At 41.1% G+C, this 27,656-nt stretch overlaps 2 protein-coding genes across 3 annotated transcripts in view; one reads left to right on the forward strand and one right to left on the reverse strand.

The window, feature by feature from the left end:
• The first annotated feature begins 4,499 nt into the window (after positions 1-4,499).
• Positions 4,500-13,569, forward strand: NOPCHAP1 (NOP protein chaperone 1). Its single transcript, XM_027967681.2, has 4 exons — positions 4,500-4,903; positions 7,019-7,105; positions 9,785-9,921; positions 12,023-13,569. Exons 1-4 carry the CDS (start codon positions 4,789-4,791, stop codon positions 12,260-12,262), a joined length of 579 nt encoding a protein of 192 aa, XP_027823482.2. The 5' UTR covers positions 4,500-4,788; the 3' UTR covers positions 12,263-13,569.
• A 3,566-nt stretch (positions 13,570-17,135) lies between these two features.
• Positions 17,136-27,656, reverse strand: part of ALDH1L2 (aldehyde dehydrogenase 1 family member L2) — a 63,422-nt gene continuing 52,901 nt past the window's right edge. For both annotated transcript variants that reach the window (XM_042247165.1, XM_004006689.5), the window contains 3 exons: positions 26,620-26,725; positions 24,436-24,635; positions 17,136-21,377 (listed from right to left, as the gene is read on the reverse strand). In XM_042247165.1, coding sequence (XP_042103099.1) covers positions 21,322-21,377; positions 24,436-24,635; positions 26,620-26,725 — 362 coding nt within the window. In that variant the 3' untranslated portion in view covers positions 17,136-21,321. The remainder of the gene's footprint in view (positions 21,378-24,435; positions 24,636-26,619; positions 26,726-27,656) is intronic.

Here is a 27,656-nt window from a genome sequence, read left to right on the forward strand (position 1 = left end):
AAAAAGATGCTTGCTCATTGGAAGAAAAGCTATGACAAACCTAGACAGTGTATTAAAAAGCAGAGACATTACTTTGCCAAGAAAGTTCTGTCTAGTCAAAGCTTATGGTTTTTCCAGTAGTCATGCATGGATGTGACAGTTGGACCATAAAGAAGGCTGAGCACTGAAGAATTGATGCTTTTGAATTGTGGTGTTGGAGACGACTCTTGAGAGTCCCATGGACTGAAAGGAGATCCAACCAGTCCATCCTAAAGGAAAACAGTCCTGAATATTCATTGGAAGGACTGATGCTGAAGCTCCAATACTTTGGCCACCTGATGCTAAGAGCTGACTCATTAGAAAAGACCCTGGATGCTGGGAAAGATTGAGGACAGGAGCAGAGGATGACAGAGGATGAGATAGTTGGATGGCATCACCAACTAAATGGACATGAGTTTGAACAAGCTCTGGGAGATGGTGAAGGACACAGAAGCCTGGTGTGCTACTCCATGAGGTCTCAAAGAGCTGGACACGACTGAGCGACTGAACAACAACAAATCTCTTGCATCAATATTCATAATTAAGATTGATCTTGTCATAAAGGTTGTCAGTGCCTCATGCATAGCCCATTGGCACTTACTATTTATATACACTTCTGCTCAATTTTCTTTTTTCAAAAAATTGTTTTAATTAATTAATTTAATTTTTAGCTGCGCTAGGTCTTCATTGCTGGCATGGGCTTTCTCATTGTTGCCATGAGCAGGGGCTACTCTCCAGTTGCCAAGCGTGGGTTTCTCATTGCAGTGGCATCTCTTGTTGCAGAGCGTGGGCTCAAGCCCATGGGCTCAGCAGTTGCTGCATGTGGGCTTCAGTAGTTGTAGCCCTCGGGCTTAATTGTCCTGAGGTATGTGGAATATACCTCAGACCAGGGATCGAATCTGTGTGCCCTGCTTTGGCAAGAGGCTTCTTAACCACTGGACCACCAATTTTCAATGAACAGCATTTGTAACTTTCTGCCTGAAGATTTTCTCTTGCCACTGGAGCCCACTTTAACTAGAAAGCAAAGACCAGGCTGGAAATGCTGGGCAACTTGTACCGTGTAGGAGCAGCCCTCAACCAATAACTGACATGAGCTAGTAGACAAATACCTAGGCTCACTCAGGATAACTGAGAATTCCCCAGCAGAATTAAGTTCCAGTTGCCCTTAGCCACAATTTGCTATTGTGGATTCTCAGGTGGCGCTAGTGGTCAAAGAATCCGCCTGCCAATACAAGAGACTTCAGAGAAGCAGATTTGATTCCCTGGGTTGGGAAGATACCCTTACCCTGCAGTTCATTCTTACCTGGGAAATTCCATGGACAGAGGAGCACGGACAGTCCATGGGGCCACAGAGAGTTGGACACAACTGAGCACATAGCACAGTACCGGTTCCCTTCCTCCTCTGTTTCTCTTCCCTCTTCTGGCTCCAAAGCTACTTGCACTTGAACCTCATCTCTAGGCTGGCTTCTAGGGAAACCAATTAAGCCAGTTCGATGATTTTCTTTTTTGTACAATCTTTCTGAAGTTTGGGTATGAATGCTATATTCATTTCTTAGAACTTGGGAATTTTACTTTTATTTCCCATGCTCTGAAATAGTTTAAGTAGCATTAGGTTTATCTGATCTTTGAAAGTTTGATAGAAATCCCCTTGTAAAACCAACTGGGCATGGTGTTTTTATGTGAGAGCTCTGACAACCCTCTCTGTAACGTCTATAAAAACTGCTCTATTTAGACTTGCTATCGAATTCTGGGGAAATTTTGTAAATTATATATTTCTGGAACATTAACCATTTCAAATGGTTTCATTTAGCCTTTCAATTTTCTTTGCATAGAGTTGTGCAAAGTAGTGTTTATACGTTTTTACATATTTCCTCTGATTTTATGGTTATTGTTTCATTACCTTTTATTTCATATATTTATACCTTCAAACCTTCCTTCACCCCTGTATTTTGACTCACATTAAGCTAGTGGTTCGTCGTTTTCTTGACTTTTTCAAAATAGCTTTTTAAGGGCAAAGGTTCATTTCATTATTTCCTTTTAATGCAAGGATTGATTAGCAGTGTGTTTTTACATTTTTAGGTGGAAGAGATTTTTTTAAATGTCATTATTTGCTAGTTATATAGAATTGTGATCACAGAAGGCCACTTATATCATTTATATTTTTGGAATGTATTGAAATTTTGTGGACTATAATATGGCAGTTTTGTGAATTTTTCATCTGACTTAGATAGAAGGTTTAATCTCTGTTATCAGGATTCAGTGTTTACATTTATTAGATCTGTGTGTGTGTGCTCAATTGAATCTAACTCTTTGCAACCCCATGGACCATAGCCTACCAAGCTCATCTGTATGTGGAATTTTCCAGGCCAGAAAATTGGAGCAGCTTGGCATTTCCTACTTCAGGGTATCTTCCTGACTCAGGGATCAAACCTGCGTCTCCTGCATTGGTAAGGTGGATTCTTTACCTCTACTTTATTTATAATTTTGTTTAGGTCTTCTGTAACCACATAATTTTTTGTCCAATTAGATATAGTCTGTTCTGAAACAGTGTTAAAATTTCCAATTAGTAGAGTTTTTGCTTAATTTTCTTTGCATTCCTTTTTACTTTCTGTTTTATAATACTTGTTGCTGTTTTATTAGGCATGTGGATATTAATGATAGCTTCCTCTTTGCAGATTCTAGTATTTAGCATTATATTTATATTTAGCATTATAAAGTATCTTTTTGTTTCCATTTAGGGGAAAGAGCCTGAATTCTTCTCTATCTTATTAATTTTTATATTTATGAATATTTTTATTTTGTTCTAATAACTGTATTCAATATCATTCAGTCTCCTTTTATTTTGATATTGTCTTCTTACCACGAACAACATTGTAACTTACAAGTAACCTCCTCTTTCTCTTCTCTCCATTACCCCAAACATCTAACTTAAAATATTATCCTTTTATTCCAAGTTTTTAAAAAGTCAGATTTCCTCTTACTATATAGTCTCCGGGAGTTGGTGATGGACAGGGAGGCCTGGCGTGCTGCGATTCATGGGGTCTCAAAGAGTCCGGCACGACTGAGCAACTGAACTAACTAATATAGTCTCTGCTTTCTCCCCCTTTTTTGTCTTATATCCATGCTATCAAAACCTATAAAAATTAAAGACTATTCTTTCAACCTTATTCTCACTGTTTTCCCCCAATTCTACTGTAAAATACTACCAAAACTTAAGTTGCATTTCTCCAATTATTTTCTGAATCATATTTTCTAGGAAATTCCTCAAGGAGAGTTTGGGAGCAATATTTCCTGAGTTCTTGTATGTTCATAATGGTCTATGTCTCTAAAATATTATCATATATCTGATAAGAAAAGATAAATAACTCCTACAATTCAACACCAACAAAGCAACCTAACACAGGCAGTGGATGTGAATACACATCTCTGCAAAGTAGATACACAAATGGCCAATGAATAGGTGAAAACATGCTCAATATCACTAATTGTTCAGTTCAGTTCAGTCGCTCAGTCATGTCTGACTCTTTGCGACCCCATGAATCGCAGCACGCCAGGCTTCCCTGTCCATCACCAACTCCTGGAGTTTACCCAGACTCAAATCCATCGAGTCAGTGATGCCATTCAGCCATCTCATCCTTGGTCGTCCCCTTCTCCTCCTGCCCCCAATCCCTCCCAGCATCAGAGACTTTTCCAATGAGTCAACTCTTCACATGAGGTGGCCAAAGTACTGGAGCTTCAGCTTTAGCATCAATCCTTCCAAAGAAATCCCAGGGCTGATCTCCTTCAGAATGGACTGGCTGGATCTCCTTGCAGTCCAAGGGACTCTCAAGAGTCTTCTCCAACACCACAGTTCAAAAGCATCAAGAGAAATGCAAATCTAAACTACAGTGAGTTATCACCTCACACCAACTAGAAAGAAAGAAAGAAAGAAAGTGAAGTCGCTTAGTCGTTTCCGACTCTTTGAGACCCCATGGAGTGTAGCCTACTAGCTCCTCTGTCCAAGGGATTTTTCCAGGCAAGAACACTGGAATGGGTTGCCACTTCCTTCTCCAGGGGATCTTCCCAACCCAGGGATTGAACCCAGGGCTCTCGCATTGCAGGCAGATGCTTTACCATCTGAGCCACGAGGGAAGAATCCAACTAGGATGGACAGCCACTATTTAAAAAAAAAAGAAAGAAAGAAAAAGCAAATAAACATTGACGAGGATGTGGAGAAATTGGAGTCTTTATGGCACCCCACTCCAGTACTCTTGCCTGGAGTATATGGGTTTTTTTTTTAATTTAAGATTTCTCTTTGATGTGGATCATTTATAAAGTATTTATTGAAATTATTTTTAATATTGCTTCTGTTTTATATTTTTGTTTTTGTGGCTGGGAGACATGTGGGATCTTAGCTCCCAGACCGGGAATCCAACCTATACCCCCTGAACTGAAAGTCCAAGTCTTAACCACTGGACAGTCAAAGTGTGTTCTACGTCACAGAGGTTTGAAGGGGAGGGCAGCCCCCATGGTGCGCTCTTCACTTTTAAATCCAGCCTTGCTAACTCTTTGATCCAATCACAGATCTCTAGAGTCTCCACCTACCCTTTCTCCGGATAGGAATGGCCTCCTCACTCCGCTAGGTGCCGCCCTCGCCGCGGCCCTCCCTCGCCCTGCCCCTCGCCCCGCTCCTACGAGTTTCCTCCAATCGCAGTCCTGGCCCCGCCTCCTACCCCAGCCTTTTTCCTGCATCCGGGCTTGAAGAGGCCGCTGTGAAGGCCAGCGAGCAGCATGGAGGTTCGCGGCGAATCCCAGTCCGGCCCAAGCTGTTCGTCGTCCTCCCGGGATGGCTCCGGGGTCTCGGTCTCCAAGGAGTTGCTGATGGCAGGGAGCGGCGGCCGCGGAGGTGACGGACGGGTGGGCGGCAGCGGCGTGGGGCGCGCACGTGCAGCTGGGGGCGGCGCTGCTGGAGCCGCGGGTCAGGGGCTACCTGCGTAGCCCCTGCACCGCCGAGGGACCCGGACATGCCCCCGGCTGCGGGGTTGGGGGACTGGCCGGCCTAGGTGTGGGCATCCGGCCTCGAGCCCGAGGGTGGTTTGTGTTTTCATGTTTTAGGCACAGTGCTGAGTGCCCAGTGCTGAGCGCCGCAGCACGACCTCCCCTCGCCCCCCTCCCCCTCCCAAGGGGACGACCTTAGAGTCAGGTCTGGGTTCCAGCAGTTGGCTTAAGGGGAGCAGGTGAGTATTATGGATTGAGCACCCTCTCTCTGCAGATGTTCACAGAGCCTCCCTTAGTGCGCTCCCTTAGTGAGCTGCTCTGGTAGAGGGAGACGCGTCCAGGAAACCCTCGTAGGTTTTTAGACATCATAATAGAGAGCTAAAAAAAACAAACAAACTAGGGTTCGAATCCCAACCCCACGAGTAATTAGCTGTCGAACTCTTTTTGGAGGGGGCCGGTGTTGGATAATAAAGTTCATTCGAGTGGGAGACGCTGTTAGAACAGATGGCTGGCTCAAGGAAGAGCCAACCAGCTGTGGAACCTTTTTGTGGCCAATGTCCGACGCTTTGCGACCCCATGGACTGCAGCACTCCAGGCTTCCCTGTCCTTCACTATCTCCCTGAGTTTCCTGAAACTCATGTCCGTTGAGTGGATGATGCTATCCAACCATCTCATCCTCTGTCGCCCTCTTCTCCTCCTGCCCTCAGTCTTTCCCAGCATCAGAGTCGGGCTCTTCACATCAGGTGGCCAAAATATTGGAGCTTCAACTTCAACGTCAGTCCTTCCAATGAATATTTCAGTGTTGAGTTCCTTTAGGATTGACTGGTTTGATCTCCTTGCAGTCCAAGGGACTCTCAAGAATCTTCAGCACCATAGTAGGAGAGTTGTTTACATCCCCAGTGCTTCAGTTTTTACATTTGGAAAATGGAAGTAGTATTACCTATAATGTTTGTTTGTTTGTTTGTTTTCTGAGAAGAAGAATGAGTGTAATGTTGTGGGCATATCCTCATTAAATGTTAACTTGAAAAAAGATTCTGTGAGAATGGAGAGCATTCGAAGACAGTATAATAATAGCTGAAGCTTCTTAGTGCCTACTCTGCCCCAGGAATTAATTCGCTAAATTTAATCCTCACAACCTCCCTGTGTGGAGTTGGTTCTGTTAGGGCAGTTGTATAGAAGAGGAACCTGAGACCTGGTGTATCACACAGATAAGTAACTTGTTGGAGATCATGTGGGTGGAAAGTGGCAAAACTGGGATTTGAATCCAATCAGTGTGGCCCCAGAGTCCATGCTCTTTTCACTAATCCAGTTATTAGGTATAAGCTATTGATAGTACGCTAGGAGTGTTGAGCTGCTGCTTTGAGGGTGAACAGGATTTTTATACCAGAGTGAAGAGATTTTCCAGGTGTGGGAACCAGGGTGCATAAAGCCTTGGGTTTTGAAAGTTAAGTCCTGTTCTCTGTGCTCTGATGGGCTGGAGAGTTGGGTTGATTTGAGGAGCTGTGAAAAGGCTAAAGGGGTTCTCTTTAAAGGGCTGTTTTGTCTACATCAGACATCTTGACTGAAAGGGAACTTACCAGGCAGAGATGTTTTATAAATGAAGAAATTAATACTCAAAAAGTGTAGGTGATTTGCCCAGTATAATGCAACTGGTAAACCATTTCTGGCTTTACTTAACCCTTATGTACTCTGTACTGCTTCCTGCATTCTGTCAGTGCCGACCTACATTTGTTGCTGGTAGATTTCTGGCCCAGAAAGGTGCAGTTTAGTGGGCATTTATTACCTGACATTGGTGAGGCAGAGATGTAAGAGACAGGTTTAAAGGGGGGAGATCTGCAGAAAGAACTAAAATGTTGTAATGAAACTTGGAGTGCTCTTTTTTTTTTTTTTTTTTTTTTTAATGTGTTAGAAAGTGAGGAAGGAACAGTCAAGACTTGAGGATGGAGGGTGGTCTCAGAAAGTCTGCTCTTGGGCTCCTGTTTCTTTGTGCCTTAATAAAGGAAGTGTGTGTGTGTGTTTTCAGGTATATGGGACAGGTTGCTCATCGACTCCAAGCCTAATTCCAGAAAGAATTCTGCTCTTCAAACAGTTCGGATAGAGAGGAGTCCCTGTAAGTACCCTTCCCTCTCTTCTCTTTCTCTCTCTCAAGAACCCTCTCTGATGTGAAATTCTGCCTAATTAATCACTTATTTGTTGGGACAGTGTCTGCTTTTGTTGTCAGAGTCCATTCTAGCAAGTCTTACTTGGAAATTACATCGTGAATTCAGTGCACAGGGATAAAATTTCTTGCATTATTCCCCTGCAGTAAGAGGGCGGGGCTTAAACCATGCAGGAGACTGGTTTGATTCCTTGGTTGGGAATCTCATGGACAGAAGAGCCTGGCAGGCTACAGTCCTTGGGGTCACACTTAAGAGGGTAACCTTGCCCAGAAAAACTTGTGGGATGAATTTTTGGAATTCAAAATCAATTATTGTTAAACTCCATGGGAAATTTTTCCAGAGGTTACTGAGTCCCAAATTTCACACACAGATGTGGGAAAACACCACCAGATTTGATTAAATTGGACACAGTAAGTTAAATGGTAAATGTTACTCATAACAGGGCCAGTTCTTTTTATTAATTACTCTGCGCTGTTGCTGTACCGCATACTCTAAATATAGGTGAGTCAGACTTTGTTCAGATAGCATCATGTAATACTTAGCATCTGTGTAATTCCCTCTTAATGTTTAAAAAAAACAAAAGACAAGAATTAGTAAAAGTGGTGTAAATGATACATGAGGTTATCATGTCTGTAAACTACAAAATCGTGAGTAGTCGAGGGGAAGTTAACCATAATATGCACTAAATGTACAACAGCTGAAATGATTGCATGGTGGCTCCCTATTCAAATATAAGTTTTTGTGTGGACATAGGTTTATATTTTTGGAGGGTACATATCTCTCAGTGGAATTTTAAGAATTTTTATTTTTTAGTATTTTTGCCATGCCACCCATCATGTGGGATCTTAGTTCCCCAACCAGGGGTGGAACTGTCACCCCCCTGCATTGAAAGCATGGTGTCTCAACCACTGGACCCCAAGGGAAGTCCCCAGAGTGTATTTTTCAATAGAGAAAAGATTGCCAAATTCTTTTCCAAGTTGGGTATACCACCTGGAATTCACAATTCAAGGCCGTTTCTTGATCCTCACCTCCATTTTCTTCCTCCATGCTCTGAACATTTCAGTCCACTGTTGCATGGCTGTCAGTGACTTAAGTTCTGAGAGCTCATGACGTGCATGGTTATATGCTGGGCCTCTCTTGAGAGCTAACTCAATAAATGACATATCCCTGTTTTTTGTCTCCCCTGTGCTTAGCACAGTACCTGATAGTTACTACCCTTGTTTTACAGATGAATAAACTGAGGTTTTGATTGGTTAAATTAAATGTATTAGATTCCTCTGGTTGCACATGAATGAAACCCAGCTCCAATTGCCTTTAGCCAAGTGATGTTGGCTCATTTTGGGGGGAAAAGTACCCCCAGTGATTTCAGGTACCTCTGCATCCAGGTGCTCAGCGTCATCTGGGATCTGCCACTCTATATCTCTTAGTTCTACTTTCCTAGGTGTTGACTTTATCTAGAACCAGCTCTTCCCTGATGATGGGTGGTAGGTGGGCTGGTTTATCAGCAGCTCTGGGTTTACATTCAGCAGCTCACCTTGTCATTGACTCTGAAAGAATGGACATCTTTCTCAACAGTCCACAACAGAGTCCCAGGGTGATCCCTAATTGGCTTGCCAGATCACAGTGTCACGAGACCAAATCACAGTGGCCAAGGTTGTGGAATACATAGGCATGAACTGGGTAGGGACAAGAGTGACTAAGAGTGACAGAGTTTCAGAAAAGTCATCATTATCAGAAGAAAGGGAAACAGATGTGGGGCTTCACCAACATCCATTGCTTCATTAACCCGGAGAAGGCAGTGGCACCCCACTCCAGTACTCTTGCCTGAAAAATCCCACGGACAGAGCCTGGTAGGCTGTAGTCCGTGGGTCGCTAAGAGTCGGACACGACTGAGCGACTTCACTTTCACTTTTCACTTTCATGCATTGGAGAAGGAAATGGCAACCCAGTTTAGTGTTCTTGCCTGGAGAATCCCAGGGACGGGGGAGCCTGGTGGGCTGCCGTCTATGGGGTTGCACAGAGTCGGACACGACTGAAGCGGCTTAGCAGCAGCAGCAGCAGCTTCATTAACCTGCCCCAGGTAACTCAGATAGTAAGACGTGGAACCGGAGTTCTCTGAAGAGCCTCATCAGTCTGACCCCAAAGCCTTGGAGTCTCATGCATTAAACTGTTAAGTCCTACTGCCTACTTATTCAGTTACTGTCTGTTGAATGCCATTCTTCTAGGAATTTTCAGTTCTGAGCATATATGAAAACCAGAAAACATTGAGAAATAATTGATGAATTGTACAGTCATACTGTTCTACGGACAGAGGAATTCCCCAGACAAGAATACTGTCGTGGGTAACCATTCCCTTCTCCAGGAGATCTTCCTGACCCAGGGATTGAACCTGGGTCTCCTGCATTGCAGGCAGATTCTTTACTGTCTGAGCCACCAGGGAAGCCCACTGTTTTAAGAATTCAGAAGAGAATGGAAATTCTCTTTTAAAATAGAAGGAATTTGAATGCTTTTTATTGAACTGTTGCTATTATTCCTGTCAAATTGAGAAGTGTTTTTATAGAAATTCTGGATTTTAAAAGTTTGGCCAAAGACTAACATAAATATTGATAAATGATATTTTCGCTCCTTAGTATTGGACCAAGTACGGACCTTTCTCCCACAGATGGCTCAGGCAAATGAAAAGCTAAGAAAAGAAATGGCAGCTGCACCACCTGGTCATTTCAATATTGAAAATACTGATGAGACTCTTGGACAAGTTATTCAAATGGTAATTATGCCTTGTTTTCATTTCATAGTATAAAAAATAAACAATATGTTTCATCACCTGAAAAAGAAGGAGAACTTTTAAAATTTTGATTCCAAGTGTTATTTTCCTTCTTGCAAAGTCAGCTCATGTTTCCAGTACTGCACAGGTAACTCAGTCATTTGATGATTAAATGACCAAGTTATTTAATCCTAATAACCTCATAAGTCAGCAAGCTTCCCTGGGTGAAGTCTAGGAATTTAGTTATTCAGACTCATAGAAAGGCTTTTTCAACTCCAATAACACATGTGTTATCTAGAAGCATTTATATACTAAGTGCCCTGAGTTTTTTTTAAACTTCCCATTCAAGGCCAGAAAGAAGTAATCAGAGTCTTGATTCATTGAGAATGTAAAAATAAACAGTGTGTATAACAGAAAAACTGATTATATAACTCAGGTGTGAAAATTGTCTCTCACTTTGGGCTCCTCTTATTTCTGCACTGAAATCCCCTTTGTAACACTCGTGTCCGGACAGAGCTGACACCGTTTTTAATAATCATATACCTGATCCATCAGCAGTTATGGCAGCTCTGCATCTAGAGTACATCCCAAGTCAAGCCACTCCTGCTCGGCACCACGACCGTCACTCTAGGTGATGACAGTCTCTCCTCTGGGTTATCCCAGGAAGTTCCCAGCCAGACTTTCTGCTTCCACTTTTTTTCCCCCAGAGCTTGTTCTTGACGCATTGCATGTGGCCCCCAGTTTGGGAACCAGGGGGCTTCCTGTCTCATTTCTAATTCAGAGTCCTTCATGGGCCAGTGTGATCCTGCCTCCATCTCTCCATTGACCTTCTCTCCCACCAAGGACCCTCACTGATTGGACTCCAGCCTCCGTCTCCTTGCTCTGGGCCTCTTCCCTCTTTGTAAAATCCCATCCAAAAATTCCATCTTTCATCACTCGTCACCTCAATGGTTTTCTGTCTTCTTTTTTCTTTTTAAACTTTTCACTCCCCTCCACTGTGCTTTCTGAGTAACTGTTTATTGCCTTTTTAAAAAGATACATTTATTTATTCAGCTGCACCAGCCCTTAGGCTTTCAGTTGTAGCACATGGGATTTCGTTCCCCAACCAGGGATCAAATTCGGGCCCCCTGCATTGGGAGCATGGACCCACTGGACCACCAGAAAACCTGTTTCTTAACTAGAACAGAGGTCAGCAGCCATTATATGTAGGGGGCCAGATAGTAAATAACGTTAGGCTTTGTGGACCACGCTGTCTCTGTTATGACTGTTTATTTCTGCCATTTCCATGTGAAGACAGCTGTGTGTGTATGTGTGTGTGTTCGCTAAGTCGCTTCAGTTGTGTCCAACTCTTTGCGACCCTATGGACTATAGCCTGCCAGGCTCCTCTGTCCATGGGATTCTCCAGGCAAGAATACTAAAGTGGGTTGCCATGCCCTCCTCCATTGGATCTTCCTGACCGAGGGACTGAACCCACATCTCTTATGTCACCTGCATTGGCAGGCAGGTTCTTTACCACCAGCGCCACCTGTGAAGCCCCAAAGACGGCTGTAGATGATACATAATGAGTAGGCATGTTTTATAAACTTTTTATGGAATCCAAAATTTGAATTTCATACAATTTTTGCATTTCATGAAATACTATTCTTTTGTTTTGCTTTTTTCCTACCGCTCAAAATGTAAAAGCATTCTTAGTTCATAAGCTGCATGAAAACAGGCAGGGGGCTGGGTTTGCCCTGCAGGCCATGGTTTGCCAACTCCTGCTGAAAAACATAAGTTCCACCAAGGCAAGGATTTTGTTGTTGAGATTCTAATGTGGTGCCCGGTTAATGTTGGTATTTGTTAATATTTGTTGAGTGAGTTTTGTTGAATAGAGTCAGCTGTATAGAATTCAGTTGTGAGGAACTTTTTAGACTTGTAATAAAAGTAAATCCTTAGGCCGGACTCTGGCAACTGAAAGAATAATAGTATTGTATTAAAAACATTTCCTGTCTTCTGTGCTTCAGTATTTGTGCTAAGTGTTGGTCATTCCCAAAGTTGTTTTAATAACTTTTTAGGGAACTGCCCCAAAATAAATCTCCCACATGGTGTGTTTTTTTTCTTTCAGGACGTGGCCTTGTTTGAGATGAATCAGTCTCATTCGAAAGAAGAGGACAGTTTGGAAGAGAATTCACAAGACAGTTCAGAGGAAAGTTCAGAGTCTGAGGATGAAGATGACAGCACCTCTTCCGAAGCTGAAGTCACCATAGATAATATTAAGCTTCCTCATTCAGAAGACGGAAAAGGCAAGATAGAGGTTCTGGACAGTCCTGCTAGTGAAAACAAAGAAAAACAGGGAAGTAAGTGATCTGAGGAACAGGTGATAGATGCCTGCTAATTCTGTGGAAAAGAGTGTGAGTCACTAGTTGTTTTGCATTTCAGATACCTATGGTGCTTTTTTGCAATATTGAATATACTTTGTTTCTTGAAAAAACAGAAGCTGGCTTTTAAAGAGCTGGAAGAGATAGCATTTGGGGATCCTCTGAGAGCACACTGTATTTGATTTCATGCTAAAGAGATTGCGTTTAGAAAGCTTAATTTTATGTATGGTAATGAGTGAGTTTATTGGCATCCTTCATAGCATAGACTTCAGAAATCTCAAACTTATTTTAAGATAAAAATACATATCACCTGTTTGTTTTTACTTTAAATCGTCCACTTGGATAAAACAACCTAGGTTGGTTTTTATTTTTTAAGTTATAAAGTCAGACTTATTTATTACCATCAAAATGGGGGTCAGTGAGGGAGAAATCTTTTAAAGAAGTTTTTTATGGCCACCCTCAGACATATCTACTTTCATTAAAAAAAAAAAAAAAAAATCCTTTCCAGTTTAAGCTGGAAAACTGGTGTTTTGTGGTTGAATCACTGTCGATGACTCTGCAGCCCCTTATTACATACTAATATGTAGAAATTTTATATTTCTCCCTTGCCATGGCTGTCTCATATAATACAACTATATAGTTAAAGAAGTCATCTAAGTTCAGTTCTCTGAATTGTATGTAGAATTTACTCTCTTGGTTTTGTTTTTTCTTTTTCTCATAAAGCAATGTTTTTGTTTGTTTCAACTATTGAAATTATTCCTCACAGTTGCCCAGTGTTGAAATCTGTAGAGAATAGGGACACCCCAAGAAAAATAGGGCACAGTACATAAAAAGATAGTAATTGGTTTTCCCTTTCAAAAGACAAAATGATCCTACTTTGGAGTCTCCTTTCTGCCTTATTCTTGACCTTATTAAACTTGTTTGGGTTCTTATTTGCCATGGAACTGGCTTTGCTCAGGATGTAAACTAGAGAATTTAAAGGAATGTCTCCAAGTGCATTGAGCTGCTGGAACTGTGTTCCCTAATGTTTTAGGGTGTTTTTTTTTTAACTTTTTTTTTCTTACTCCTCAACCTTATCCTTGTGAATACTCTGAAGATTATTCTCAAGGTTCTTTCTGGTATTTCCCATTGGAAATTGGAACCTGGCTGTGCCTTAAAAGTGTGCAGAGTAAACAGATCTGGAAACCAGATTTCTCAGCTAGAAAAGATACTATGTTGTACCTTGTAGCACCAAACACAGCTGTGATGAATTATTGGTGTAATCATGTATTTGAATAAATTAATATTTAAATAATGTCTTCTATCAGCTAATATTTATGCCACATTGTGGGAAGAATTGCATTTGTCTGGTTCACTCCTTAGCATGGTGCATGGTACACAGTAGGCACTGAATGATGTACATAAATGAATCAACAGGTATATGGGGATGTACAGGGCGTTTTAAGCCATGGTATCCATGGGGATATGAAGGTGTAAGTTCACCAGAAATGCACACCTAAGTAGAAGTAGACTGGTCAGTGAAAGAGACTAGTCAGTGTAGAATTACATACTAGTATGTAGAATTTTAATATTTCTCCCCTTACATGGCTATCTCATATAATACAACTAAGTATTCTATACAGTTAAAGAAGTTACCTAAATTCAGTTCTCTGGACATTCTTATGACATTGGAGGAAAAACAAAAATCTAATATGTGATAGGGTTGTCCTTTTCAGTTCAGTTCAATTCAGTTGCTCAGTCATGTCCGACTCCTTGCGACCCCATGAATTGCAACACGCCCGGCCTCCCTGTCCATCACCAACTCCTGGAGTTCACCCAAACCCATGTTCATCGAGTCGGTGATGCCATCCAGCATCTCATCCTCTGTCGTCCCTTTCTCCTCCTGCCCCCAATCCCTCCCAGCATCAGAGTCTTTTCCAATGAGTCAACTCTTTGCATGAGGTGGCCAAAGTATTGGAGTTTCAGCCTCAGCCTCACTCCTTCCAATGAACACCCAGGACTGATCTCCTTTAGAATGGACTGGTTGGATCTCCTTGCAGTCCAACAGACTCTCAAGAGTCTTCTCCAACACCACAGTTCAAAAGCATCAATTCTTCGGCGCTCAGCTCTCTTCACAGTCCAACTCTCACATCCATACATGACCACAGGAAAAACCGCAGCCTTGACTAGACGGACCTTTGTTGGCAAAGTAATGTCTCTGCTTTTCAATATGGTATCTAGGTTGGTCATAACTTTTCCTTCCAATAAGTAAGTGTAAGTTGGATCCATTATTTAATACACAGTGTCAGGGATGGCTGTTTTTAAACAAAGTTAGAATCTAGGCTCATACCATGTACTAAAGTCAAGGAACAAATTGGGGAAAATATTTGCAATAAAAGGCAAAGAATGAGTGTTAATAGTATAAAATGGGCTCTTACAAATTAGTTAAAAAAAAAAAAAAAGACTAATAATCTCAGTAGTGAGATGTGAGCAGATAATTCACAGGGAAAAAATTCAGTCCCAAAAGTTCAGTCCCATTTCTCAAAGAAATGCAAATAAAACTAAGGTTGTATTTTTTTCACTTGTTGAAGTGGCAGATGAAACAACAGCTAGTACTTAACTAGTACTTAACCTTTTTGTGTGCCTGACACTATTCTGAGTGTTTTATGAGTTACCACCACTCTCACACATAGAAAAATTTATCGAGTTACACATTTAACATCTGTGTACTTTGTATGTTATACCTTAATGAAAAAGCTGTTTTGTTTGTAAGCAGCTTGCTCTATAGTCTCTTGGAAACTGAGTCACTGTCATGCTTTGGTTGGTCTGACCCTGTGCATTCTCTGCCTGATTCTTAGGTGTAAGGTGACGGCTGCCATTTGAACAGTCTTGTTCCTGCTAAGGCTGCTGAAATGTTCTCTTTAACCTGCGTGTCATCTTTTTATGGCTCTTTGACAGTCATAAACTGGGTAATTAGGTTTAATGGTCTTGGAAGCAAAAATATTCTTAATGAATCTCCTCTATCCTCATAATACTTTGTGCATCAAATGTGGTATTTATATATAAAAAAAAAAAAACTGCCTTGCCAAGTAGCTTGTATTCCTGTGCCTGAGTCTACTGCCGTGGCAGAAAAGACAAGAAGAGATTGAGTCTTTCATTTGTATTTTCCTCAGTGCCTGGCATGGTGCCTTTCACTCAGAATGTACAATAAATATTCATGAAAAAAAAATTTTTTTTCCTCTTGATCCCAATAAAGTAATACATCTTAAGCACCAGTGGTCACCAGTCCTGAAGAAAGACAGGTTTACTACTATCTTTTGTCCAACTGATTAGTAGACTTTTCCCCAGAGTTTAATGTTGGCATCTTTGTGGGTGACTCCCCACCATATGGGCTTCCCTGGTGGCTCAGACAGTAAAGACTCTGCAATGCGGGGTATTGAAAGGATGGGTAGGAAAGGTCCCCTGGAGAAAGGAATGGCAACCCACGCCAGTATTCTTGCCTGGAGAATTCCATGGGCAGAGGAACCTGGCAGGCTACTGTCCATGGGGTCGCAAAGAGTTGGATACGACTGAGTGAGTAACACTTTCACTTTCTCCACCATTTGTTCATGGAAAATCTTTGCAGTGATTGGTGTGGGGGATGGGTATGTGACAACCTTCACAAAGAGGCACAAGCCAAGTCTTGTTAGTAGACTTTCTGGAAAGAAAAGGATTTCTTATTCCTAAGAAGGAGGCACATGAGAAAATGGCTCCTTTGGAACCATGGATATCTTGTCGTTGGATATGGCTCTTGCCACTCCGACCTAGTGGGCATACCTGGAGCCACAGTCAGCATGCCAAGGAGAGCACAAAGAAGCAAGAAACATCACTGAATTACTGCATCAAATAACTTGACAAAGCTATCACTGGACTTCTAGTTTTGTGACAATGAATTTCTTTTTTATTTAAAAAAAAAAAAGCCAATTATGAGATACTCTTATACCTACTTCACAGATTTAAAGAAAAAAGTGGCAAGGAGACACTAAGCAAAAATTTTAAAGCCTCCCAATCGGTTAAGTGGTGGAGAGAGTTCCCCGGTGGTCCAGTGGCTGACTGTCCTTCCAGTGCAGGGCGCCCGGGTTCAATCCCTGGTCCAGGAATTAGATTGCACGTGCTGCAACTAAGACCCCGTGCAACTTACGTGGTGGAGCCACATTCTCAATTCGGTCAGCCACACGCTGCCATTATGGGTCTGCCAGTCACAAAGCCACAAGCACAGGCTCTGAAGCGGGATCGATCCCAGCCCAGCCACTTACCTTAGCTTTTCCATTTGTAAAATGGGAATAATAGTATCTCCCTTATGAGGTTTTAGTATTAATAAGAAATGAATGACTTAATACCTATCACGTGCTTAGAACAGTGTTTGGTGTGAGGTGTTATGCTATAACAAAAATACAGTGGTGGCAAAAATATGGAGAAGCTGTTGGTAAGATTGCTATATCCTTTTAATCAGATTATACCTCTAGGAATTTATTCTAATTAAGCAAATACAGTTTTGTTCACAAATTTCTGTATAAGATTGATTGTAGGGAACTCCCTGGTGGTCCAGTGGGTTAAGAATCTGCCTTGCAGTGCAGGGGACTGGGGTTCAATCCCTGGTCAGGGAACTAAGATTCCACATGCCTCGGAGCAACTAAACCCATGTGCTGCCCCTACTGAGCCCAGATACTGCAACTAGAAAGTCCATGTGCTGAAACAAAATATCCTGCATACTGGGATCAACTAAGACCCAGTGCAGCCAAGTAAATATTTTTTGGGGAAAAAAAAAAAAAAGATTGATTGCAGTGTTTAAAACAGTCAAAAAGCAAATATAAATGTCCAACAATAAGAGAACAAGTTGAATTAAAGCCAGTGAACATATATAGAGGTATGTTTATTGACATAGAAAGATGGTTACATATTTTTAATTGAAAAAAGCAGATAAAGTTATGTACAGTATATACTAGTTCTAAAAAAAAGTATACTCAGAAAAAATCTGGAACAATCTCAGATATCATCTGGTTATTTGTGGAGAGTGGTTGAATCTTACCTTCTCATTTTAATATTTTTACAAAATAAGGTGTGACTTAATCATTAAAAATCCACTTAGGTATTATTTGCATAATAGTAATAATCATAATAATTCATCCTTTCAATCATGTTCGTTTCTGATAACCTACTCCTAGACCAGGTTCCCTTGAGAGCTTCTGTTTTCTTAAAAAGGCAGGTGTAGGGAAACCAATTTGTTTCCTCACCCTGTCTCTTGACGTTTCCACAAAAACTCTCACAGTTCATGTTCCACTCAGTTTAGCTTTGAATTTGACAAATATTTAACACATGCCTACTATTCATTATCCAGGGTCTGATTTGGTTATGGGCAACAATGGGATCTTAGCTTGGTTAAAAGACTTTCAGCTTCATTGCTTGAGTACCTGCTCTGCCACCGAATAGCTGTTTGATCTGGGCAGATTACTTAACCTCCATCATTTGAAAACAAATATTTATTGAACTCCTCCTATGTGTTAGACACTGGAGACACAGCATTGAACAAAAGCCCCTGCTCACAAAGCTTAAGTTCTAATGGGAAGAGATCGATGATTAATAACCAGGTGGTGATAAGTGCTGCAAAAACAATGCAGGAGAAGGCAAATAACAAAATGAGAGGACAAATGAGGTGTGGATGTGGGACTCTTATGTGCTATCTTTATGTGCTCAGTGAATGGAGATGATGTTCGAGCAGAGACCTGGAGAAGATGAGGCAGCCTGTTGGGAGGTGGCATGTGGGGCAAGTTTCAAAAAGAGGCAGTGGTGTACTGGCTATAGCTCACACTTGTTCTAATCACACTCATCTCTTCCCAATTCTGTGTTCAGTGAAGTTTGTAGCTTGAAAGCAGCCAGTATGAGAGCATTTATACACAGAAATCAGAAAATGCTACAAGTCAGAATTTTGTTTTTGTTTTTTTCCCCAGAGAGCCCACTTGTTAAATATTTACCAGCACACTGTTGGGAACAAGGAGCAGTAAGTGCAAAGGCCCTGCACTTAGGAGTTAGGAGTGTGCTTGATCAGTTTGAGGAACATCAAGGCAGCCAGGGTGGCTAAACAGAATGAGAGGGTAGATGATAGGAGATGAGGTCAGAGGTAGCCAGGAACAAAGTTGATAGGACTTTGCAGGCATGGTAAGTGGTAGACTTTATTGTAAGCGAAATGGGGGCTATAAGGAGGTTTTGTGCAGAGGAGTGACACATTCTGACTTAGGGTTTGAACCACACAGGGAGGGATCAGGAAGGCCAGTCAGGAAACGCAATAACCTCTTGGTGGGGGTGGAGCCAGTAAAAAGCACCTCGATTTATTCATCTTTTCAGATGTGAAGTTTAAGTAAGCTGGTTTAGCATAGTGACTAGCATACAGCAGCCCCTACATAAGTGTTAGCTGTTATTATTGACAGATGGCAATCCTGAGAGTGGGGAAGGGATTCTCATATCTAATTAGGAAGACCAATCATTCCAGCACCACGTGGTAAGAACTGTGTTCCAGACAAAGTATAGAGGAGAGACTTAAAACCAAGCTGGGCATTGGAAAGGCCAGGAAGGGTGTTTGAACAAAAGGGCAGCACTAGGAAATGGGAGGAAAATAGAATGTTTAAAAGTGTCCACACCTTCTCAACTCCCCAGTTAGGGGAACAAATCACAGCTTTATCCTTTAGCAAAATAATCAGTGATGTGAAGAAATGGTGATAAATTACTCAGTATGTTAATTAAATTACCTAGTAGGCTGTGTATCATTAAATTCTCATTCAAATTCACTTGTCATTTTATAAATTCCATGTAGCCTTTGATTCTGGTCAGCAATCGGATATAAAAACTCAAGTCACTAAGAACTTCAAAACTCACTATGAAAAAATGAGTTCTTAATCTAGAGCTCAAGCATGGGTTTTAGGAGGTCTGTGAGTTTCTTGAAGATATTTGCAGAATTAGGTGTGAAGGTGTGAGTTTTGGACAGGGGCATCCATAGCTTTTATCAGATTTTCAAAAGAGGTTTATGACCCACCCCCCCAAAGATTAAAAGCACTGCAGTTGAGATTAATATTAGAAGGTAAAAGTCAGCCTAAAAGAAATGGGCATGTTTTTGTTTGCCATTTCATCTATCAGTAAAATATTCGGCAAAGTGATATTTTAAATCACATGAAATCAGTAAAAACACTGCATTTAAAACGTGGTTCCTTTATAATAAGAACTTTGTCATTTTATTCAAATATGAACTGTCAGTTTGGACCCTGTTGGGTCCAAATATAGAATTTTATCTGTGCCAACTTGCTTACAGGCAAAATTTGCTCTATTTATCATGCCAGGATCATACCTAATATTCTTCCTTTTGAAAGTTTTCTGCCCCTGACTTTTGTTATTGTTGTTTATTGATTAACAATTCCCTACACTCTTCTTGGTTAAATTGCTGAGTTCCAAAGTAGTAAGTAATCCCTAAGGGCTTCTTCAAAGCCAGAGAGATAGGAATGTTTACCGAAATTTTACTTTAAAAAGAGAATTAATGGAAATTAATTGCTCTGACAAACTTCTAGAGACTCTTCAAGTTAGGCTGTCACCTTCTGCTAGTCATACCTGGACTATTTACCCACCTATTTTTGTCTGACAACAGGCAATTATGAAGTGCTTCATGAGTTGTAATAATTCCTCTTTCTTGAGCACACAGAATGATCTAGACACCTGTTGAGTGCATTATGTATATAATCCCATTGAATCCTTACAATACCTAATGAGATAGGAACTTTATCCCTATTTTATAGATTGCACCTCTCGGCTTTATACTGATATATTAGGTAACCAGTCTGCCCTTTATTGAGTATTTACCATGAACAAAGCCCAGTGCAAGGTGCTTTACTAAAATTATTGCATTGAATCCTCACCTCATCATAAGGTTCCTGAGGGAGGCATTACTGTCCTCATTTTACATACAAGGAAACTAAGGCTTGGAGAAATTGCATCGGTTTCCCCAAGTCACATAGATAGTAAGATAGTATGTTATGAACCAAGATCAGCCTCCAAAAGCTACTTTCTTTATAATATATCATACTGTAAAAAAATTCACTTTAAAAGCTGTTGACAAGAATTTCAACTATCTGGGGTCAAAGATCATGTCATTAAACTTTGTGTACTCCTCAGGACATAATATAGCACCTCGGACTTAGTAGGTACTCAAGAACTATTTATGAGCTGGTCACATCACAGTGGGTTGAAAAATAGAACATCAAAGGCATAAAGATGTATCTTATTTCCAAAAGAAAATAAAAAAACTTCCTTCACTTTCCTTGGGAGATATACTGTTTCTTGAGAGCAAAATAATAGGGGAAGAAAGAATGGGGCAAATGGAGAAAGTGGTATTGACATGTATACGCTACAGTGTGTGAAATAGATAGCTGGTGAGAAGTTGGTATACAGCACAGAAGCCCAGCTTGGTGCCCTCTGATGACCTAGATGGGTGGGATGAGGGAAAGGAAGGGAGGCTCAACAGGGAGGTGATAGACGTATAATTTTGGCTGATTTGCCTTGTTCTGTGGCAGAAACCAACTATATTGTATAGCACTTATCCTCCAATTAAAAAATATATTTCAAAGATTACAGAAAATCTTTTTAATAACCCCCACATGCCTGGTTCATAGGTTAAAACCTTACCTGTTATACAAGGGTTCCCAACTTTCTGTACTATAACTGCCTCATATTGATGTTTGTAAAACTAACAACCTGGATTAGGATTAGTCTTGGTGGGGGCGGGGGGGAAAACAGCTCAATATTTTAGAAATACATGTGGTATATAACATAGTCAAAACCCAACATCATTTTAAGGTATAAAAGGGGTATTAGAAAATACTCAGGCACAGGTATAGATGCTTAGACACGTGGCCCCACCCTCTTCATGGTCCATGTGCGTGTTTTTCGGAGGGCGGCTGACACCTCTGTCCTCGGCGCAGCCGGGCTTCTTCAGCAGGAGAGCTGACAAGTGGCGGGCCTACGAGGAGTTCCCGAGGATGGCACTGCTCTAGTATTCCAGCGTCACAGACTTGGTTTTGAGGTACTCGTTTAGAGCTTCCTCGCCTAGGAAAGAGAAAAGCAGTTGATGGACCATGTGCACAGGTGGACATGATGGCGCCAGGTGTAGGTGTATCAGTCACTGAGCAAGAGAGTGGGGCTGAGATAGTGCTTCTCAAACGTTCAATTTCATGTGAATCACCTGATCTTATGACACTGTAGAGTCTGATTGGATTAAGTCCACCAGAGGCCCCAAGGTTATAAGGGAAAGTTGCTTAGTCGTGTCTGACTCTACAACCCCATGCACCATAGCCCACCAGGCTCCTCTGTCCCTGGGGATTCTCCAGGCAAGAATACTGGAGTGGGTTGCCATGCCACCCTCCAGGGGATCTTCTCAGCCCAGGAATAAAACCTGCATCTCCTGCATTGCAGGCAGATTCATTACCATCTGAGCCACCAGGGAATCCCTATATGCTTCTAAAGAAAGTGAAAGTGAAGTTGCTCAGTCGTGTCCGACTCTTTGCGACCCCATGGACTGTAGCCTACCAGGCTTCTCTGTCCATGGGATTCTCTAGGCAAGAGGACTGAAGTGGGTTACCATTTCCTTCTCCAGGGGATCTTCCTGACCCAGGGATCGAACCCGGGTCTCCCACATTGGAGGCAGACGCTTTAGCCTCTGAGCCACCAGGGAAGCCAAATATGCTTCTAACCATTCCCCAAATGCTGATGCTCATGGTCTACACTTTGAGGATAAGGGCTTAGACCAGCTACCAGGCCTTCTAAGGACCACACTGTTGGCTTATCAACCTCTACCCAGAACCCTTCTCCTTTATGTCCTGGCTTGATGACAAATCTACATGACAAATCTACAAATCTACAAATCTCTCTTCCTCGCCATTTAAGCTGAACAAAAGTGATCAGGATACTGTCCTTCCAATTACATTAAATGTAATTATATTAAATGCAGTTAAATGCATTAAATCCAATTACAATAAATGCAGAACAGAGTGAAGTTTGAGATCATTTTGTTTCATTTTGTTAGAGAAAAGAGAAATGTATTTTTCCTGACTTACATAGTATGTTAAAGACAGACAGGCATGCATGCATGCATGTAGTTACTATAGTCGTGTCTGACTCCCAGCAACCCTATGGACTGAAGCCCTCCAGGCTCCTCTGTCCATGGGATTCTCCAGGCAAGAATACTGGAGTGGGTTGCCATGTCCTCCTCCAGGGGATCTTCCCGACCCAGGGATTGAGCCTGGGCCACTTGTGTCACCTGCATTGTAGGCGGTTTCTTTACCCACTGAGCCACCTGGGAAATGCACAGAAGGCATATCCAGGCAAAAAATAGGTCTGCCATTTTGTTTCTGTTCTGTTCCTGTTTTGAGCTTCCACAGTCATTGATTTCTACAACTGTTAAGGGGCATGAATACCATGAGTGAAACTAATGAAGTATATGATTCTGGAGTTAAGCTTAAACTCAGGGTTCTTACTGTTAAATTAGAATCACGTTAGGGAGCTTTTAAAATTCCTGATCCCAAGTCACACCTCAGACCAGTTAAATCAGCATCTTTGCATTTTTTTTTTTTTAAATCTCCCAGGTGATTCTACTCCAGTGTGCAGCTGGGAACCATTGAGCTGAGGGAGTTTCAAATTCAGAGAGGAAGAAACTGTTAAGACAAAGTCTACTGTGTTACAATAAAACAGACAAATCGATCATTGTCTATCAAAAGACAAATGGAACACTATTGCTTCCTGATAATAATTTCCCTAAGAAAATCTACCCCTGTAGTTTAGATCCAGGGATGAAAGCCAGATTGAAGACATGAAAAAAAAAAAAAAAAAGAATTTATCTTCAACTCAATGGAATTTAAAACGGGAGTCACTCTTATTTTTGCAAATTGTCAAATGTCATCAGGAAAGAGAAGATACCCCAAATTAACCAAGCAGACTGTAATTTTGGTGAATCACAAACATTTCAACTTTTGAAACAACATGCCAGACTGACTGAAGGGTGAGGACATGGGCTACACAGCTGGAAGACCTCGCTTTGCAGTCTTTTTGCCCATGGGTGGCTGGCTGACTTTGGGCAAGTTACCCAGTCTCTCTGAGTGCCATTGTCCTCATCTGTGTAAAATAAAGATAACAGTAGCACCTGGGCTCCCGTGGCTGGGGCTTCCCTGGTGGCTCAGTGGTAAAGAATCCACCTGCCAATGCAGGAGATTTGTTCGATCCCTTGATCAGAAAGATCCTTTGAAGAAGAAAATGGCAACCCACTCCAGTATCCTTGCCTGGGAAATCCCATGGGCAAAGGAACCTGGCATGCTATAGTCCATGGGGTCGCAAGGAGTTGGACACAGTTTAGCCACTGGATAGCAATGCTCCCATGGCTATTGTGAGGGCTGCTCATATGCTCTTATAGGCCTGGTATGCATTTAGTTTTCAAAATAAGCTATCACTGGAAATGTGATAATGTTGCTGCCCACTGTAAATTATGTTTGGGGGAGCTTTCTGCAAACTCTACATCTGAGCTCCCAGAGGCCCAGAAAACTCTGCCAGTTTCAGTGTTGACTCTGAAAGACTGCCAAGTGGTTCAGAGACAGAATACATTCTTGGAGCTAGCTGGTTATTGCCTTCTACCCATTTTCCTTTCTTGGTTCCACTTGGTCCCATGACATCTAAACCAAGTTCATGCTGAATGTCCAGTTAAAAGAACCAACCGAACATATTTTAGCTAAATTGTCAGTGTTTTCTTTTCGATAGGAATCTTCTTTTTTAAAATGAAGCCCTTTTCCATACAATTTGTGTTCTTTTCTATATGTATGTTATGTTCAATAAAATGTTTAACCATTGATATGTGGCAGCCTGAGAGGGGCGGGGAGTTTGGGGAGAATGGATATGTTTATATGTGTGGCTGAGTCCCTTTGCAGTCCACGTGAAATTATCACAATATTGTTAATCAGCTATACTCCAAATGAAATAAAAAGTTTTTAGAAAATGTTTAACATTGAAAGAAAAATCAATACCATGTAGGAAATGCCCTTTACAGCAACATACAAGTGTTGGACAAAGCATGAGGTGGGCTTTTTGTGATGTGCAGTAGAAAGGTAAGACGTGTTCATACCTAAGTCTTTTCCAAACCCAGACTGCTTAAATCCACCGAAAGGAGCAGCCACATCCGTCTTGTTGTAGGTGTTAATAAAAACAGTTCCTGCTTCTAGTTTTTCACTCACATACATGGCTTTATTTATGTCTCTTGTAAAAACTCCTGAGGCCAAGCCGTATTCTGTATTATTTGCTCGCTGCAACACTCCATCGATGTCCCTGTAAGATGTTTTTAGGAAGACATAAAACCTCATTAAACGTAAAAGCAAAACACTTTCATTTTATGTTCTAATATTTTTCCCTTCTGTGCTAGAAACAGGAAAACGTTACTGCCAGTGTGCTTACGTTTTTATAAATGAAATATTCCAGGCTTACACCAAAAGAAACGTCCAATGAGATATTCCGGCCCTAGTATTGTATTTTTTCACATACAGCATGTGACACCCTTTAAAATCTGAGCTGAAGTCATCTTTTCAATCTTCTTCATTGGTTTTCCTTCATGACTGCCCCATTTGTCTTTCTCTCCCCTGAGTTCCATGTATAGATATTATATATTCTCAGAGCACCCTCTCAGTCCCTCCATCTATTCAGGTTTTACATGCACAGTTCAAGGGCTCATTCCATGCCTCACCCTGAAGCCTTCTCAGATCCCATCAGTGGTCCTGCTTAGGTGGTAGAGTGGAGTGGCCCAGTGAGAAGGCTCAGCAGCCACACTGCCTGGGTGACCTTTGGGCAAATGACCCCATCTCCCCCAGCTTTTCTGTATTCTTGTGAAAAAATGGAAATAGTAATAATAGCACCTGTCTGTTGTCATAAGGATTAAATGAGCCAATAGTGTCTGGAACAAAGGGAATGCTCAGTGAAAATCAGCTATAATCAGGTAGCCCATTTTCCTCCAACTCAGTCACCTTCCAACTAGATAGGAAGTTCCCCGAGGAGAGAGAGAACATTTTATTTTTCTCTATACTAGGATGTTGCAATATCAAATCTGAACTCAATTAACAGGCTAATCCAATAAAAGGGCAGTAAAATCATTCATTCAGTGGGTCTGGTGACTTCCTGCCTTTTGTCCAGTATGTGTGCATGGCCAAGTCAGTGCAGACATGAACCCACTCATGTCTCCGCTTGTTCCAGTTCCCATGTGCCTGCCGTACTGTGAGTATCTCATTTTTATGAGTGTCATCCTAATGTTAAAAAAAAAAAAACCAAAACATGAAATTTCTACAACATGGCCAGTAAATGCAAGCCAAGATTTCACCTGGGGATCCGGCAAGGAAATGGGATTTCTGTTCCAAAGCTGGAAGAAAAATTAATTGTGCTGAATTCTTTGAAGAGACAACAGAGGCTTGAATGTGGTGCCTCCCCTAGGGATTTTCAAAGGTACTGTTGTCTCTATCCAATTTCCAACTCTCATGAGAAATGTGGAATCTCACTTGGAGTGGACTAGGCTCTGCTAAAACTCTCACACTTGATACATGTCAAAATGTTACTCACTACAAGTTAGTGTCCCCAAAGTTCTCTTACAACCTATCAAAGACCAAGAAGCCCTTCTGAACTGGATATTCTGGTTTTTTACCATCTTCTCATGGGTTAAAGGAAAACTAAAGCCAGAATTCTAAAGAACTGTGTGCAGTATACCAGAGAGTCTATTATATTAAATATTATGTTAGGAACTCAGCTACCATATGGACTTCTTTGATATGCTAAATACTTTGGGAAGTTTCGGGGACCCTGACAAACCAGTACGTCATTTATGGTTGTTTATAAGGTGACTGTGGACCTTCTACAAAGAGTTGAGTTTTAGGTTTTGGGGGGCATGATCCCCTGTGGGGAAAACACTCCACTCTTTCTTTGGGAAAATCAGATTTCATAGATGCTGCCTTCTCTAGAAATGTAAATGCAAAAACCACTTCTGTTAGTCTCAGTTACTGACCTTATTCCAGAGATGCTTCAAATGCCAACTGTACAAAAATGAAAACTAGCAAATACCATATAATGTCAGCCATTAATTTAAGCTAAGGAGCAAAAATTTATTACAACTTACATTGTAAGTTAGCATTCTCTTCTAATTATTTGTCAATTATTATTATGGTAGAAGTTGTATGTTCATTAATTTTATGCTCCGTATATAGCACAGTGGTAGGGAAAAAGAAAAACAAACCCGTATTTAGTCAACCGGGTTAGATTATGCCTAAGAACATACCCATTTGGGAATTTAGAAATGACCATGATAGGCCCAAAGGATTCCTCTTTGGCAAGATACATGTGGTCTTCCACATCTGTGAAGACAGTAGGTTCCATAAAAAAGCCTATTCGAAAAGCAGAAGAAAATAACATCAATTATAGTGTAATTTTCAATTAGTAGTTCTCTCATTTAATTACATTATAACTTTTTTTTCTTTCCTTCTGGGTCAGTAAAACCAAGAAGACTTTCATTTTCCTATTTGGTGTTAACAATCCTAGGTTCTTACATTTTTAATGTACTTATTACAAAAATTTCAAACATGTAAAAGTAGAGAAAATAGTATAATGAATAGTAAAATAAATCTTTATGCATATATTTTGCTATATTTGATTCATTTTGTCCCTTGCTGATATAGTTCAAAGCAAATTCCACAGATCATAGATTCGTACTGGAATACTTGGAGTATAAATTGTAATGTACATTATCATACCTAGCAAAATGAATGCTAATCCCTTAATCATAGTTTGTTTCAATTTAACTTCTAATTTTTTAATTGAGATGTAATTGACACATAACATTAATTTCAGGTGTACAACATAATGATTTGATATTTGTATTCAATTTCTGATTTCTAGAAAATATCTCTTTGTAGTTGATTTGTTTGATTCAGGGATTCAAATAAATTACACTTTGCATTTGGTTGTTAGATAGCTTTAATCTGGAACATTTCCTCCTTTATGCCCGCCCCTTAATTTTCATGCCACTGACTTGTTAAACAGGTGAATTCCCAGTGGAAAAGAATCTGCTTGCTAATGCAGGAGATTCAAGAGACACAGGTTCAATCCCTGGGGTGGGAAGATTCCCCTGGAGTAGGAAATCGTAACCCACTCTGATATTCTTGCCTGAAAAATCCGATGGACAGAGGAGCCTGGCAGGCTAAAGTCCATAAGGGTCGCAAAGAGCTGGACATGACTGAAGTGACTTAGCGCACATGCATGACTTTGTTAAACAAACTGATTCAGTTGTCCGGCAGAATATCTTAGGCATTTCAGATT

The sequence above is a fragment of the Ovis aries genome, chromosome 3 (genome assembly GCF_016772045.2).
Source record: "Ovis aries strain OAR_USU_Benz2616 breed Rambouillet chromosome 3, ARS-UI_Ramb_v3.0, whole genome shotgun sequence".
In the NCBI taxonomy this organism is placed as follows: Eukaryota; Metazoa; Chordata; class Mammalia; order Artiodactyla; family Bovidae; genus Ovis; species Ovis aries.